The 18817-nt window shown below is 39.2% G+C and overlaps 1 protein-coding gene across 8 annotated transcripts in view; it reads right to left on the minus strand.

The window, feature by feature from the left end:
• Positions 1–18817, minus strand: part of GRIA4 (glutamate ionotropic receptor AMPA type subunit 4) — a 552500-nt gene that overhangs the window by 357914 nt on the left and 175769 nt on the right. For 7 of the 8 annotated variants that reach the window (XM_029956117.1, XM_029956119.1, XM_029956120.1 and 4 more), the window contains exons 1-2: positions 18283–18452; positions 16896–17054 (exon numbers count right to left, since the gene is read on the minus strand). In XM_029956117.1, the coding sequence (XP_029811977.1) occupies positions 16896–17054; positions 18283–18370 (247 nt within the window). In that variant the 5' untranslated portion in view covers positions 18371–18452. Of the gene's footprint in view, positions 1–16895; positions 17055–18282; positions 18453–18817 lie in introns of those variants that run through there. The other variant, XM_029956122.1, reaches the window with a different exon arrangement.

The raw sequence follows: 18817 nt of genomic DNA on the forward strand, positions 1-18817 counted from the left end.
AATGTATATGCTATACGTGTATAAACCAGAACAGAAAATTTATAAAGTTATCCTCAAAAGCAGTGTGTGTATATACATATACATATATATACCCATATATATATCCATATATGTATACACACTGTATTTTTATTTTTGCTGCATTTTATTTTCAAAAAACCATAAATTTATAAATAGTATTGGGCAAAAATATGTACCTGAAAGTTCATTATTCATTGTTTTGAAGGCAACAAAAAAATCATTATCTTACAAATTATACATGCTATTGTTTCACTGTATTTTCTTCCTTTGGTAAGCTCTGTATGCGGATCTGTACACATACGTGTATTCACTTATATGTATATACACATAATGATTATTCTAGTCTTACAGTTGTTCAACTCACTTTTTAAAAAATTTTTTAACATTTATTTATTTTTGAGAAAGAGCATGAGCAGGGAATGGGCAGAGAGGGAGGGAGACACAGAATCCAAAGCAGGCTCCAGGCTCTAAGAGGTCAGCACAAAGTCTGACAAGGGGCTCAAACTCATGAACCTCTAGACCATGACCCAACCCGAAGTTGGACGCTTAACCCACTGAGCCACCCAGGTGCCCCTCAACTTACTTCTTTGTAAAAATTTTTAAAATGTTTATTTATTATTGAGACAGAGAGAAACAGAGCATGGGTGGGGGATAGGCAGAGAGAGAGTGAGAGAGACAGAACTCAAAGCAAGCTCCAGGCTCTGAGCTGTCAGCACAGAGCCCAACGCGGGGCTCGAACCCACATACTGTGAGGTCACTACTTGAGCCGAAGTCGAACGCTCAACCAGATGAGCCACGCAGGCACCACTCAACTGACTTTTTATAAACCAGTTCTTACTACTCTGTATTATGTGACTAAGCGGCAAGTCACAATTCTGGTAACACATGGTTATTTGTGCAACTTAATTAAATAATAAACTTCTACCAAGAACAATAAGAAGAGCAATACTAAAGTGGGGGGGGGTATTTGAAATTTAATTTAAAATGGAAAGTGCACTTCTCCATCAGTGACTATACTCATCTTTAAGGAGACTGAAACGCCTTTATACACATTATAAAACACACTTATTTGCTCATTTTTTTCTTCCCAGAAATACCAGCTCTTTTCCAACACGCCTATTATCATAAAAGACCTGGTCTGCAGTCTGACGCTATGTGGTTGAGATGATAAGCTGAGCATTTTTCGCTGCAAGTTACAGTTCTCGATGGAAAATAGCGAGCAGAATTACATACAATAATGGGTTCTTCAAACAGCAACTCAAGTAGCAATACAGCATTTCCTGTCTAGGAAATGGTGTCTTAGTGTGCGTGGTACGGGAAGGGAACGGTGTTTTGCTATATACGTAAATGATCGACAGTGAGGCTAGAATTCTTTCTAACACATAAATATAATTATGTTAGAAACTACTTAAAAGGGTTCTTGCTGTCTTCTGGCCCCAAATAAAACCCAAATCCTTCTATTTTCCCAGGCAGCGTGCAAGGCTCCTCCCTGCCTCTCCAGTGCCTTCTGCGCCCCTCCTCAATCTTCCACTCTATGGACCCTCGAACCCCCATCGCTGCCTCCACGCTTCTGCCTCGTTACTGCTCCCCACGTTGTCCATACACCTTTGCTCTTCTCCCTGCGATGCTCTTAGTCTGCCTGGAGTACTTCTGTCTCTCGTACAGCGTGGCAAAATCCGATGCACCTTTCAAGACCCAACTGGATTATCACGTAATTTCTGAACCTTCCTGCAACTCGTTCTGTTCTTGGGAGGATGAAAGAAAAGAGGAAGGGTGAAGGGAAAGGGTTAAGGTAAAAACAGTGATTTCCCATATCCTTCCTTGACCAGAATTTCTACATGTCCCCCGAGTCTGGAGGTACACTCTTCCAGGATGAACTCTGTACCTATCTTAACCTGGCTATCAGCCAGGACTGCTAGATCTGTGCTCTTCTAAGCAACCGATGCTTTTAAAAAATCATTTAGCTAGCTCTAACAACTCCATAAATAAGTCATTATTACATTTTAAGGACATCTTTTTTTACATCTGACTAGAATGCTTTTTTTCTCTATTATGATACTAGTGTTTCTGTAAGAAAACAAAACATAAAGAGAGAAAAAGTAGAGCCTCTATATATAAAGAGAAGAAATCTTGAACTCAGAGCTTTGCCTTGAGTCAGACAGAGGACTCTCATATCTGACAAGTGTCCAAAGACAGTGTGCCTGCACGTCAGTTAATTTAACCATTTCTCAACTAAATATAACTAAGTAATACTTTCATTAGCACTTCAGGACTAGAGATTTTCCTATATTCATGAATTCAAATGATTCACTATTTTAAAAGTTTTTTTGATAGATTGTGACAAATTGGTTTTCAATTATATCAAGTCAAAATACCCCAGTCACCTTGAGGGGTGCCTGGGTGGCTCAGTAGGTTAAACATCCAACTCTTGATTTCAGCTCAAGTCATGATCTTATGCTTCATGGGATCGATTCTCACAATGGGCTCTGTGCTGACAGCCTGGAGCCTGCTTGGGAACTTCTGTCTCCCTCTCTCTCTAACCTTTCCCCACCTGCAGGCATGTGTCTCTCTCTCTCTAAGACAAATAAACATTTAAAAATACAATAAAATGCCCCAGCAACCTTGAATGATTGAAAACTCTCATCCTTAACCTCCAAAATTAGGTAATTTATTATGTAAAACTGTATAACTCACTTCAGTTTGGTTTCCTCTGATTAAATATATTTTATATTTACTAGATTTATTCATTCCAATGTGAATCATCTGTTATATATCTTTTGTCAATTCTTTTCAATTTGAATGAAGGATGTGTTTGTCTTTATGTGTGCACACAGGTACTATTCTGTATCCAATGTAGCTATATGAAGTATTTTCCTAATATTTGCGTGTGCGTTTGTTTTAATGTTTAAAAAGCACAAGTGAAGTGAAATGACAATCTGTGAACAATATGCATGATTAAATGAATTATTTTAAGAGAATTCACATTTCATTGACTACACACACCTAACGGTGTTGGTTCAGGACCCAGAGACATCCTGTATCTATTGTATATCACAGCCTGATCTTAATCTTAATCATCAATATGGAGAACCATAAAGACTTACACAGAACTTAAAATAGTTATAGCTAACTAATTCAGTTAATCAATTCAGTTAATTAACTAATTCAGTTTGTTTTAATTCAAGATTCAAGACAGTCTTGATGTTTCCTATTTGGAAATTTAGGAATATATCTCTAAAATCTTTCATTTAGAATTTTTTAAAAATGCATTTATAGAGAGAAGTTGATTTATAGAAATTCATGTGGGAGGAAGAAAAGCAGAATTTTAGGTTTAACTGATCATGAACTTAACACAAAGTGTATTGTAACTAACGAAAACCAAAATAATTGGTGGCTATACTTTATATGTAAAATGTCTAAATAAGTAGGATTAATACTCTCTCATAGACAGCTCCTGTCAGACCGTGAGCATAAATGTCAAAAATGTGGAGTATGGGGGCGCCTGGGGGGCTCAGTCAGTTAAGTGTCAGACTTTGTCTCAGGTCATGATCTTGCTGTTCACAGGTTCAACTCCGTGTTGGGTTCTGGGCTGACAGCTCAGAGCCTGGAGTCTGCTTTGGATTCTGTGTCTTTTTCTCTCTCTACTCCTTGTCTGCTCACTCGCTCTCTCTCTCTCTCTCTCTTGCTCTCTCTCTCGCTCTCTCAAAAATAAACATTGAAAGAAAATTTTTAAAAATGTAGAGTTTGGTTGTGGATAGATCATAACAGGAGTATGGGGTTAATTCAGGTCAATATATTTTAATGAAATTATGATATATCCAGAGGATATCCAGAATGACAGAACTCAGATGTTAAAGGCCTTAAAAACCAAGTTATATAAAGAAATGATATTTAGTTTGGGAAAGTATGAAGGGGACGTGTGATAAGTTTTTTTAAAATGTGAAGGGTTTGAGTCATATAGAAAAGCTAGACGTGTGTTACTCAATTCTGCTAAGAATTAGCTGTTATAAATATGCCAACAAGAAATAAGCTTCTTCTCTCCTTCTCTTCCTCTCACAATTAGTCAGCAAACAATTATTGCGGATGGAACAGAACTGTTCTAGGCGCAGTGCCAGGCCCTCAGAGTAGAGTACTAATAGGCCATCAGCCTTGTGCTCAAGGAACCTGCTGTCTCCCGAAGTGGATAGATCACTTGCCCACCTACCACCTGCTGACCTACTATAAATCATTTTCCAAACATACTCAAAATATGCAAGGTACTAAACAGGAAATGTGACTGTTCAAGCAATGGGATGTAATCTACACTTTTAATTGGCAGGCGTGTCCTTATGCTTCTTTCCTAACTTGATGTGCCACGTCTTACAAGGTATGTTTATCTAAAACACACTTATACCATATTTAATACGTCTATGATGTATCATTTATATCATATATGTGATTTTAGAAAGATCAAGGATATAAAAACAAAGCAAAATGTTTAAAATAGGGAGTAATGAAACTGAACAGTAAAAGTGAAATTGAGCTCCCTGGTTATCCTAGGAAAAAGACAAACATGTTGACTTAGAAGCTCTCTGTTATGAAAGGGAAAAGGATGCATGTTTTTCAGAAGAAAAACAATCTCTTGATTCTAAATCTTTGGATCAGGGAAGTGACAGAAGAGTCCTTCAGAACTGCCCGACTGTGTATGCAGTTGAAAATTTAGTAATTTCGCCAAGGGTAGGCAGCTTTCAAAAAGGAAGGGATGAAGCAACCAGCAAACTGCGAAATTTCCTATTGAAGGTGCAACTGAGGTCATCAAGAATGGCCAGGAACTGCATCATGCAGTGACTCCAGCCTCTGGTTTTTACAAGTTTTCTAGTTTCATGAACTTCAAGAAGTGCCAACCAGCAGTCAGCGTGCGAACAGATGGGATTCTCCTGAGCGTGCTTCCTAGTTCACCTGGCTTCCCAGACGGGCTTTCTTCTACTCTGAAAGTGGATTGGATCAGCATTTTCTAGTTATTTTGTCAGCAGTCGCCACGCGGTATAAGCACCTAGGAGAACTCTTTTACCAGATGTGCATTTATCAAAGTGCTATTTGGCCAGCACGAGGTCTGTTAATTTGCATTAAAATGTCCCACTTTTCTCCTTATAGGACTTATCTGCCTCCTTACTTAGCCCACCTCATACTTGAATCTAATGGAAACAAATAACAAAAAAAAAGTGCTTAAGATAAAGAAAATATGTAATGTTTATTTTGGATACCTCCTTGCTTCCAAAGCCTCTGCTTTTCTCTAAGATCACATACAAAATAGTCCTATCCTGAGGATGCCCCAAAGATGAGTGAAGGGAAATGTCATTACATGTTGCTCATTCATTTATTCAAAGACATTTATGGATCCTCACTTTGTGCCAGGCATTGTGCAAGGTTATGAGAATGTATCATTTAACAAGGCAGACGAAGCCCTTGACTTTGGTAGTTTATATTCAAGCAAGGGATATAGATGATAAAGAAGTAAACAAATGGAAATAGTAATTAATAGTAGTTGTGATAAAAGCAAAGATGATCAGAGGGTTGGTAATGTAAGAGAGAGGAACTAGAATTTGGGAGGGGTAGGGTTTCCTCTAGAAAGGAGGGTGAGGAAGGCTTTTCTGAAGTGCTGATTTTGACTTGAGTCCTGAAGGTTTAGAAAAAAACTAGTCCAGCCAAAAATGGGATTGGAAGATTCCCAAGAGGGGGGACTTCAAGTATAAGACACTGAGAAAAGAAAAGGTTAAAGCATGTCAGGGAACCAAAAAGAAGACCAAGCAGACTTCAACACGATGGACAAGTCAAAGACGTGGGCAGGACTCACATTACGCAGGACCATGCCAGGGTGGCAATTCTATTTAAGTGAATACAACGCTTCTGCAAGGTTTGAAGTAAGGAAGAGGCAGTCTGTGATTTTGCAAGTCAGAAGACCATCACTGGGTCCAGTATGTGCAGTGGATGGAGAGGGGTAAAGAGTAGAAGCAGGAGATTAATTATGAAATTATGAGAAAAGCAGTATTGACGGGGATAGAACAGGGGGACAGAAATGGAGAAAGGTGACGGTATTTGCAGTGTACTTTGGCCAGATGGTGAGTGACAAACAGGGAAGAAACAGGAGCGGGAGGGAAGATGATGAACAAATCAAGACTAGTAGCATGACCACCAGGGACCCACAGGAGAGAAAGGCGGTACAACAAACAGGAGAGCTCGGGGAGTGAGAAAATGCAGAACTCCCGTCCACGCTCGAATTCAGTCGGGAAAGGGCAGGAGATGTGCACAAATGTGTCAGGGCAAAGCAGCCGTGAAAGAATAACTCACTCAATAAAAAGTGCAGAAAATAAAAGTCCCTAACAGACATAAGAAAATTCCAAAAGACAATGTGATGAATATAACATTTAAAATCATAAACGTACTAGAAAAAATGGGGGATAATATTTTTATAGGCTTAAAATTAGGAATACCTTATGAATATAACAAAAAAACAAAAACAAAAACACAGAAGCCATAAAGAAAATAACTCACAGATCTGACTACATAAAAATTTAACATGTCTGTATGATAAAAGGCATCATAAATAAAGCTGAAAGCCAAAGGCACGGTAGAAAAAAATCTGTAACACAGACAACAAAGGGTTAATTTCTACAGTACGTAAAACACTCCCACAAATGAAGAAGCAGGTATTGGCAAAGGAGAGGAACACAAGAGGAGTGCACAGATCTTAGAAAAAAATATTCTCAGCCTCACTATTAATAATAAATATGCAAATTAACGGAGCAATTAGATGTCATTTTCACCCATCAGGACAAGTGAGGATTCAGGATGCTTAATGGCTTAGTGTTGGCAGGTCATATAAAAACAATCATTCTCACATTTTGGTGGTTGTAAATTTAAGTAATGTTTCATTTTTAAGGAGAAGAAAATGACACTCTCCATTAAAAACAAAAACCCTCATTATTTGATACAGCAAATTTCATTACCAGGAATTAGTTCTATAAGAATATTCACACAGGTACACAAACAGTTTTTTGGATGTCTGTTCGTAATATCAAAACTATGGAAACAACCTAGATGTTGACCCAGGGTAACAACGGCACAAAGACACACTGTGTAGCAGTTAAAGAAAATGGGGCTGCCCTTATGTACAGAAGGAAAACTTGTTATCATATGTGAGATAAACTATCAATAAAATGTAAGCAGAGAATGTCATCATTTTTATTAAATGCGTTTATTTCTAGATACATATTAGGATCATATGCCTTTAGTTATCTTTGTCCTCCTATCCAGGTTTGCACTGTGATTATCTCTAAGTGTAGGATTATAGAATACTTGGACTTTTTAAGATTTCTGATTTGAAATTTTTACCCATTCATATTAGTTAAAAGACAAAAGTATGAAAAATGGAAAGAACATAGGGCATAGTATATGTAAAGCTCCTGGTGAAAAACTGCTTAATTTAGAAGCACAAAACCAACAAAAGTAAGCCAACACTACCTTATAGCTGATTGTGTGATTTCTCCTACATCTGGAGAAACACAGTCATTTACTCAAGGAAAGTACTAAATCTCACATTTTTTTAAATCATTCATTTCTAAGATACCTTTTTTATTGAAGATACTAGTAGTTTTATAAGTCAGAGACGAATAATGACACTGTCCAGACTGTAATTTTGACCTGGGTGATGTTCTTTAAGACTGTTAACACTATGATTCTTTGGAATCTAACAATATGCCAAAGAAAACCTGAAAGAAAAACCTGAGGGCTAAGCAAAATGGAAAGGTAAGCACTTGGGAAAATATGCTTTGTTTTTTTGTTGTTGTTGTTGTTGTTTTTTCACTTGTGATTTTTTTCCTTTCATTATTACTGTTTTATGTCCAGCTTTGTCCTATTCTTTTCAATAAAAGAATTCCCAAGGGAAAATATGCTTTGAATAGGAGTAGTTATTCTGAAATCAAAGTACAGTCCAATAAAAGACTATAAAATACAGCGAACCTTGGTTTGCAAGCATAATTCCTTCTGGAAATGTGCGTGTAATCCAAAGCACTTGTATATCAAAGCAAATTTCAAGAACCATTGGCTCAGTTGTGATCATGTGACGCTCAGCATCCCTTACCACTCCTACTGCAGGCCATTGCATGTTTATCACGTTAAAATGTATTAGATATGTTTGCTCATGTGGAACACTCGCAGATCAAGTTACGCACAACCCCAGGTTTGACTACAGGTTGGTCAACGGATGAAGTAACCAGACACTGTCTGTGTAACATGTAAAAGAGTCATTTTGTCATTTTCACACCTGGCAGTACTTGTGACATGGACTTGTCAGTATAAAGCAATGGGGGTGTCATCAATTAGAATGAGAATTCTCTCATTTCTGTGCTGCATGGCAAATCCATCCAAGAATCGATGTCTATTGTAGAATGCAACTTGTATTGGCTGCGGTGAATCAAAGTTGTTACAGCAAAGAGGTAGCTTTAAGAAAAACGACGAGGTGCCTGGGTGCCTCAGTTGGTTAAGCAGCTGACTTCAGCTCAGGTCATGATCTCATGGTTTGTGGGTTCGAGCCCTGCATCAGGCTCTGTGCTGACAGCTAGCTCAGAGCCTAGAGCCTGCTTCTGATTCTGTGTTTCCCTCCCTCTCTGACCCTCCCCTGTTCACATTCTCTCTCTCTCTCTCTCTCCCTCAAAAATAAATAGGTCTGTTTCTGCTTTAGAAAAAAAAAGTCCTTCTATTTAAATTAAGAGTTATACCTAGGGGCGCCTGGGTAGCTCAGTCAGTTAAGCATCTGACTTCGGCTCAGGTCTTGATCTCACAGTTCATGGATTTGAGCCCCTTATCCAGGCTCTGTGCTGACAGCTCAGAGCCTGGAGCCTGCTTCCAATTCTGTGTGTGTCTCTCTCTCTCTGCCTCTCCCCCACTTGCATTGTGTCTCTCTCAAAAATAAAGAAGCATTAAAAAAATAAAAAAATAACATAAAAAAATTGTTATACCTAGCTGCTATCACATTGAGTGATGGGTATCTCGTGGATACTGTGCTTCCCAACCTGCCCATAGTATGAATAGCAGGTAGAACTGGACTGTAATTTCAGATGTCCTGAAAACATTATGGTTAGGCAAATTTTCTTAACCACAAAGTTTCAGTTTCTCCACATATAAAATGATGAAAATAATAATGCCTGCTTCTTAGAATTGTGTAAGAAGAATTGAGGTAACTAACACAAGACCTTTGGCACGAAGTCAGTCCCCTATTGGAGTAGCTACTATTATCAGAGGAGTAAAGAGTATCAAAGAACAGGAAGTCTTCGGTAATGCCAAATCTCAAAGACTCTTAAGAGACAATGAAGATCTAGGAATAACAATTGGATTTGCTAATTTGTAAGTCACTGATGACCTTCAAGAACACAGAGTTCCAGGAGTGGTGATAGTAAGGGAAAAGATAAATCACACAAAAAATAGAAGGAGCTGATCTGGAATGCGTAGAACCTCTGATATTAAGAGAAGGAATCAAAATAATGGAATGACAGTTTGAGAGGCTGAAGACCAAGCCAAGCATTTTTTCCAGCCAGGAGACACTGATTATTTTCTACGTCAAGAAAGAAGCTAATGGAGATGGATTTGATGGAAAGATTCCTGGTTAGTTTCAAGCATGAAATCCAACTGGCTTCTAAGTGATGAAAGGAGGGAATGAAGTACTGTTTGTTTGCTTCTCATTTATGCATAGCTCTTTGAGGGCTGTGGTCCTGGGTCTTTTTTGTGTGACTGGGATTCACTGAGAAGTCATCCAAAAGTTTAGACTGTCTCTGTATAAACACACACACACACACACACACACACACACACACACACACAGAGTGCTTAAGAACAAAGTTTTGCATATATTTAGGAGAATTTATCAACCTCTTTCATCTATCCAATGAACTAATCCTCCCTCTGAATGGTCCATAGATTCCAGATAAAATTGTCCTCTCTTAGGACCTGGCAATAAGTTTGAAAAATAGGTATGGAGACTTTTATATGTAAATTAAAATTAGTCATTCAGTGAGAGGTAAAAAGTATTCCTAGGAAATATCTACAAGATATATTTATTCAAAACATAAATTGCTTCTCAAAATATCAACAGAAAATGTCACCCCTACAATGTGAATTTAGGCTTGGAAATAAATGCTCAAGATGACACAGAAAATGTTCACACAACTAAATTTAATTGTGTTATAACTGAATGCTATATGTTTTCCAAACACTTTTCTAATATTCAAAAAATGCATGTGTAGAAGGTGTTATTTCCTTAGGTTATTGGATTTAAAATCTGAGGCTCCGAAGGGTTAAGTGACTTACTGCAAATTCAAGCCCATCTGGTTCAAAAGTTGAGGAAGACTCTCTCCCGACCTCTATGGGAAAGAGAAGAATATTCTAGGCCACTCTCTATGAAAAGAGTTATTATTAATAGAATCTACGTGGGGTTAATAAAGGCTGCTTTTTAAAATTTAGTCAAAATATAAAAGAAAGACAAGACAAGCCTGATGTTTCAGATCAATTAATCTTGCAATTCATTATTTAAATTCCGCAGCCTTTGACAAGGTTTTTCACTATTTATTTGAAATTCTCCTCACCTCTTGACTCTTATGAAATTATTCTTGTCCCCTTTTCCTCCGAACCTTCTGACCCGTTCTCCTTTCGTCTCTCCCTGCCCCTCCAGTAAAGGTACTTCCTAGGATTCTGTCCCCTGCATCTTCTCACCACTCTTGCTCTCTCTGGGTGATCTCCCCACCCCCATGGCCTCAATCATCACCAAATCCTGCCTTCAGTTCCCACTGAGCCCTGCAGCTCCAAACACACAAGTCCAACCATCTCAGCACAGCTCCATTTGGACAGCTCTTAAACAAACCCTCTAAATCAGTACTTGCGCTAACCTCGCCTTCGCCATTCAGATCTGCTCCTTCCCCTGTGGGTCCCCGTCCCAGCCGATGGTACCAGACCAAACTGTTGGCCCAGGCCGGAAATCTGAGCACTCATCCACAACGACATGGAACCCGGCACCAGGTTGTCAACAGTCCTGTATTCTTGGATCTGCGTGCTTCTCTCTCTCCTCAGTGCTTCTACTCTATGCAAGCACACATCACCCTAAATCGTATTACTTCAAGACTCAAATGACTTGTGCTTTTTCTTTCATGTTGTTCCCTTCCAATTTACTCTCCTTCTTATGACCAGCCTATTTTTATAAGATATAAATCTGATGAGGGCACTGTTGTGTTTAAATCGCCTACAGGCCCCCGTTTTTATCCAGAGGAGTCTCCTTACAACCGCGACAAGATCCTCTGTGGGTCCAGAAATCTTCGCCACAGCACACCTCTCCTTTCGCTCACACTCAGAGCTACAAGCCAGACGAAAGCATATTCAGTGTCAGACACACCTGGCTCCCCCGCACCTGAGGGCCTTGTCGTGTGCTGCTCCTTGGGGCCAGGCAAGCCTCCCTTCCTCTTTTGCAAATGACTCAACCAGAGCTTTAACACCCAGGTCTGCGGACTCCTCACGGGAGATGGCACGCCGAGTTCCATGCTCTTCTCGGGTTCATCTCTGTCACACCACTGTCTCTCCATCATGGCACCATGTCTGACTAAAACAGTGACTCGTCTGTCTGTCCCCCGGGGCTCTCAGCTCCTTGAGGGCAGCACCTTACCCTATACGGTCTCGTACCTCCACTGCTAGCACAGCGTCTTAAATACAGTTGCCCTTGATAAACAGGTTTAATGAATAAATGGTTACATTCATTACCTAATCTAGTGAATGGATGGAAAAATTCATTACATAATATGACTTCAGTCTTTGCTAAGTCACTCACTGTCATATGATTAATGAAGAAGTTGCCCAGAAATGTCTTGCCCTATTTTCTTCAAAACATTGCAAGTAAATTAGAAGAAAAGATAAATGGCAATTCTTTTTTCTTTCTTAACGTATGTAATCTCAATATAGATGTATTTTTCACATCCAATGGACTCGTCATAAAAGAACTTCAGACTGGTCAGAAAGCCAGAGTTCAAACCCTTGCTTGCAGCCTATTAGCTACCTGGTTTCCGGCAGGTCCAGGGACTCCTTTGAGCCAAAGCTGGCTTACCTACCAAAATAATGACTATCTTCTCAGAGCTTGTCTCTAAGACAAGCTGGAGGTCAAGCAAACTCATGTGTATGAAAGCAGTTTAAAAACTATGTGTCATCATAAACTGTAAGGTGTACTGCATTTATTCTTCATTGTAAAGTCCTCAACAATAATAAAATTCTGTAAATAAGATATATTTCCTAATGCTGCAAAGTAAAAATTTTCCTCTTTGGGAAATAAACATTTGGAATGATATAGATTTTCTTAAAAAGTTTAAGGAATTTTTCCAGTAGTTTTATGAAAGCTTAATCCCGTGGAAATTCTGAAGGACAGCAACGCAAATTATGCAACATTCTGTCCCTTAAGAAAGGGACAAACTATGTGAATAGGACTCATCTTTGTCTTCAAGCCCAGGATAGAAAATTAAGAGGAAGAGAGAAAGATTATCATAGATTATTTCAAATAAACATAGAATTTTGCTATCAATTCAAAATCTAACGGCAGTCACATCTGTGAAAATAATCAAGTCAAACGGTATTTAATTCTTCTATTCCTCTACTAACAACTTTGCAGGTCAAACTACCAGACTTTTATATTTAGCATGTTTTAGGATTATTATATCGGCCCAATGTAAATGCTTAGAATGGCTTTTTAGGACTTGATGACCATAAAATGGAAAATGTACAGTATTTAAGCATTGTCAAATTAGAGTGAGGACATAATATTGTTTAGTACTCTTAAATTCAGTGAGTTTTTATTAAGGACCTTACGTAAATGGAAAGAGCTATAGTGTCTACTGACTATAGTGTCACATTTCCAAAATACTTAGACTAACTAAACAAGAAGTATATTTTACATATAAACCTACTTGTACAAGTACCATTCATCCTGGATATTTAGAGTTGACAAACCAGCCACAAACAGAACTATTATTTCACTCTAAAAAGAACTTTTCCACCATTACTAGAGTATAATATCCATCCTATTTGGGATTGTTACAACTTCCCAATCCACCATTTTTTAAACCACTAAAAAGATTTTAGACAGAAAAAGAGAGTATGATTAACATCTTATCAAAAAAAAAAAAGTATTAACTGAATGCTCCTTCCTGTCCAAGTTAAAAAAGTTGAATATATATTGTATCAGATTAAGATTATTTTATTATTTCACCAAAGTAGCAATATAGTACTCGATCTGTTTTATTATGCATTTCTGGATGGCTCATCTGAAATTTGAGGCATTTCAGAAACTGAATATTTGTGGATTACCTTGCAAAGGTACTATCTTACTAAATGAAGGGTTTCTAATGCAACTGGATTAAACTAATTAATTACAATGGCTCAATATTTTTTATCCCTTATAAAATTTGGTGATAGGCTACTTTAGTATTTTGGTTACTACTTATGGTGAAATTTAACACACAGTATCCTCTGAAACAAAATATCTCTGTTCATTAACTATTGAAAATGTAAGAAAACAGTGTGCTTTCAGAGGGTCTCAATTGTTTTACAAAGGACACATCCAATTTAAAAAGCATGTCTGTTTGTAAGAATAGATAATTCTGCTCAACTGTATGGCATTTTATAGAGTGCTGCCATATTGAATTTATTTATAAAATATCCATTTTGCTATACCCCATACTTCGGGTAAATCACAACATAGAAAGATAAACTTTTAATCACATTTTGGAATTTGAATATTTGGGCCATTTATTACATTTACGTCTTATCGTTATTGAAAAAGATCATCATTTTATATTATTTGTGTTTCCTATAATGTCAGTTTTATACTGAGCCAAGTATGACTTTCCAAAAATGTAAACAGTTTAAGAGGAAAACAATATGAATCTTACACAAATGTTATTAAAGATAAAATAAGGTATAGTCCGAAATTATCTCCCCCCGCCCCGCCAGGAACTTGGCATTTGTACTTAAAGTGGTAAGTTTGAGTTACTCAGGTCTAGACTAATATCCTACGTAAACCATGTACACAGAATGTTTAGATTGTCCATTCTTAGAAGTCCTAATTCTGAGGCACAAGCAGCAGCATGAAATTATATCTGCCCAACAGATGACCAATACTCTTTATTCTTTAATCTGCATTTTTTGCCTTCTATGTACACATACCCCGTGCAATGGCCCTTATTCACAGACAGGCTGAGTCGGGCAGTTTTACAAGGATCCACTGCAGGAAAATCACAATTAAAATGAAACTTGCCAGCCATATATTATATCTTTATATTTAATCTCACATGAAAAATTTAAAAATCCAGTATGTATCATTCTGAGAGGTAAGTTCCATGTTAATTTTCCAGAATACTATTTTTATCCTTTTGTACCCAAAGGCAGAAAGCTTGATAGAGGAGGTCGCCTCATACTTACTGCTTACCTTTCACCTTTAATTAGACTGGAAAACCACACATGTATAAACTCTCGGTCAGTGCACTCAACAGACACCAATCCCCTGACCCACAGTCTCTGACAATTGATCCCCCCCCCAAATTCTGCTTAGATTTGCCTTAAGGACATTTGGCACACTCATTTGTCAAAAAAATGTCCTTACTTCACTAGAAAATGTTTCTTCCTCATTTACAATGTATATTTCTTAAAAAAATATTTTAAATGTACACAAAATCAATTATTTGTGATTCTGGAAAAATATGATATCATTAACATTGTATTACACTTGGATTCGACATCAGTAGTCTTAAAGTTTAGCTAGTTTTCTCAATCCTAACATGTTAAAAAATAGCATAGTTTCTATATTTTATATCTCCTAATTTTTCATTCTGTGTGCCACATCTTGTCCATTTCTCATATTTATAGGTATGCTTTATATAATATTTTCATTACATAAACAAATAATGCTAATTAAGATGATCCTGAAGGAGATGAAAAATGATAATGAGGTAAGAAAGGATCAGCACAGCGTGGTTTCCACAGCTGGAAGTCACAGTACAAACTTCAGAATACTTAAGAACTTAATTTGGAATAGATACATTAGTATATCTGCCACTTTTCAGAAAGTCTTTCCAAATTCGGAAGTGAAGATTAATATTTAAATGGGAGTTTACTGTCGACAAAGCCCTATCACACATACTTGGATCACAACTTATTTTTAAACCTAGTAATGTTTTGTTAATAGTATCTCAGGACAGACATAAAAAAATAATTTAAAAAAGAAATAATATTCCGGTACTGAGCAGAACATGTTATATCTAGAACAATTTGACATGTGGACATTCTTGTCAAAACTTGAAACACAAAACTAGTAGCTGATAAAATCTGTAAAAATAACTATCCACAAACACGGCTCTAATTCACGTATGTTTCTGCTGAAAAGTAATTCCCTCCTCTGTTATAATATTGATTTTATCACTAAACACAACAAATGACGTTTCCTAATTAAATACTGCTCATAGCAACTACAGAATCCCAGCAAAAGAACACATTTGTGGCAGTTTACAAAAATGTCAAGGGCTCAGACCTCTTTATGAAGCCAACTTCTAAAATAAAGTGGATGTCAAAAATTAAGGGAAAGCGATCATGGTATTTGTTAAATGAATTAATGGCCAAAAACATGAATAAAATAATTAAATTAATGAAGCAGATATCCTCCAAATATTAAAAAACCCTTTGTTTTCCAAATCACTTCCCTGTTCAGGATGCTTTCTTATACTGACAGGACTCTTAAAATTAAAATATACTCGGCCCGATATCATAATAAAAATACAATTCAAATTAAACATTTTATTACTGCTTTGTAAAACTACCCCGAAACTATTCCTATCTATCTTACATAATCTATAACCATCATCTTAAGTCCCGAAATTGTGAACAGTGGTAAACGACCATATAAAGGCTGAGGAGATATTGGAAACATGTATTTCCTTCAAGAGGGAAAATGCTACATAAATGCTATGGTGGCTGATGGTATTTTAGAGAGTTTCAAATAAGTGCAGAATCGAGTATCTTTTTTTTTACATTAAGTTACACAGTACTTTGGTGGGGGAGCACCGTGCGAACGTTCCACAACAGCATTAGGTGAGGTCACCCGTTGAGTTTCATCGTGTGGGGTCACAGATCAGGCTGGGCTGGTTCGTGAATCGAGGTGGATTGCAGGCTAACATGATTTGGCACCAAGGTAAGGATTCATGGAGGTATATCCACAGGATGTATGCATTACGCGATAGTGAGAGACATTTACAACCCAGAATATAAGAGCAGGGCAGCGTCAAGTGACATCACCAGATCATCTGCAGCGTCAGCCAACCGTCTAGAATATATTTCCTGCACACCACAGCTCCTCGCTTACTCACTCCTAACAAAGCTGCCTTTGCCTTCACCAGCGTAAGACAGCATGTGTCTTCTTTAAAAGCAAGACATGGGCTTACTCAAGTGAAAAGCAAATAAGAAAAAACAGAGGAAGAGAATAAAAAACTAGATTGGATACAAATTTCCCTAAGTTGACATTTGGGTAATAGGTATAACACTGAAAGGAGAAATCAACTTGAATTATGCAGACAAGAAATGGGAAAGAAAAAAAAAAGAAGGAAAAGGAAGGAAGAAGGAAAGAAGGAAAGAAATACCAGCTGAATATGCCCCAGACTAAATCTTGTTTTTAACTCTGACTTGTTCCGGAAACAGACAACTGTAGGAATCTTGGCGTTTCTTTCGAAAATAATTTTTAAAATAATAATGATAAAGGGGAGGGGGGACCGTGTGGCCTCACTGTAATTCTCTTCTCATTTATCCACAACTTGTGTTTTACTTACAAGCATTTGTCACCGCAAAACTGTTGGCTGTCTCAATGTTGTCCACATGAGGTACCAGATTGAAAGGAGCTTCGGACGCATTGGGGCTGGTGTTATGAAGAAAGATTGCTAAACGAAAGGCCGTGTATTCCTGATCTGTGTTTCGGATGAAGAGGCCACCTATTAAAAACAGCAGGAAAAGCACACTCAACGTTTCCTCTTGGAAATGCAGTCCCTACCCGGAGCCCTGTCAAATCCATGTCATTCAGTAGCATCCACACAATTAGGAAGCCGGCTTCCAGGTCTTGGGACTGCCCTTTGTCCCTACCGTGCACGCTTCGGATTCTGGTCTTTAGGACAGCTCAGCTCTTTCCTGCCCCAATCTGTCACAAGCACAATGACCTCTGAGACCACCGAGTGTGTTTTCCTTTCTGTCTCTTGCCCTCCCCCTGATTCCCAGCACACTGCTACATCAGCCAGGCTCAGGGCATTTCTCTCCAAGAGGCAAGCATAGGAACCCAAGATTGGATCTGCATGAAAATACGGAAATAAAGGGACGTGGGGAATGGAAAGGAGAAACGAACTTTGTTTTCCCGAAGCCCGAGGACTCTGCCTAAGGAGCTCTCTTTCGTGCACAGACCTCGGGAAATGATGCAGTGTTGAGGCTGGGCTCAGCTGGAAGAAATTCAATAGCTGCGTCCCATTAAAAGACAGGAGAGGGGAACAGCACCCAGAGCCAAGCATGGGTACGGTCCCTGGCAATAGGGTCGAGTTGGAGGCCTAAGGGCCAAAGATTCAAGGCGAAAACAAAATAAAGCGAGACAAGGCTCCGGGAAGCAAAGCGACCTAACTTTGGAATGGGTTAACCAGCGGCGAGCAGAGGCAGCGGGGTGCGGGTGGAAACGCTTTCTGACCAAACCGTGTCTTCCTGGAACAGCCAGAAAGCCAAGGAGACCAGCAGGTGGAGAAGTGTATTTAAAATATAATAATAATAATAATAATAATAATAATAATAATAATAATAATAAATAGAAATAAATAGTAATAACGATGATATTACCCCCGCCAAACTCGACATCCCTTCGCGTTCCAGGGAATGGGATGAAAAGACCAAAGACCACACGGCATGTAATCAAACCCCACGGAAGGCTTTTTTCCCCCCAACTTATTCCAAGCCTACTTAAGCGACGTGAGCCCGAGGCGGCGGTGAGAGCACGGGCGGACAGGGTGTGTATATCCCCGGTGAACCTGCACCGGGAGGGGGGAGGCAGGCTCCGGCACCGGGGCGACTGGAAGGGAAAGGCGGACTCTCCCGGATCCCCGAACGGCTCCCTGGCAACTCGGCGAACTCACTTTCGGATGCCTGCCCCAGACACCCAAATGCACGCCCCACCGGGGCAAGGCTCACCTATCTGCACGCTGCTCGGAAAGGCTCCCATGGCGAGTCCCCAAAATCCAGAAAACAACAAGACAATCTGTCTGCAAATAATCCTCATCTTCTTTTCTCCTCTCCCCGGCGCGCGCTCTCTTTCTCTCGCACTCTTCCGAAAGGCTGTTCAGACAGGCATTGACCACGATGGCGCTAAAATTAAAAACGACCAAAAAAAAAAAAAAAAAAAGGAAAAGAGGGAAAAAGAGAGAGGTGCGGGCGGTTGGCGGTCCCACTGCGCCCCTTCAGCAGCCCATCGCGAGCGGCCAGGCTTTTCCCGCAGTCTCCATAGCCCCGAGAGCGGTTTCCCGTCCGGCTGCTAAGGTTGCACATGCAGAAGATGGTGGTGGCGCGTCTGGCGGCTGCTCGCGGGGACGAGACATGCGCCCTGTCCTCGCCTCCCTCGCGCCCTGCCCGCCGCTCGCCTTGGCGCGCACACAAACCCGCACCGCGCCGCGGCCCCCGGGCCCCTCCCCGCGCGCCCCCTGCTCCCCGCGCGCCCCTCCCGCCGCGG

The sequence above is a fragment of the Suricata suricatta genome, chromosome 11, assembly GCF_006229205.1.
Source record: "Suricata suricatta isolate VVHF042 chromosome 11, meerkat_22Aug2017_6uvM2_HiC, whole genome shotgun sequence".
NCBI classification, from domain to species: Eukaryota; Metazoa; Chordata; class Mammalia; order Carnivora; family Herpestidae; genus Suricata; species Suricata suricatta.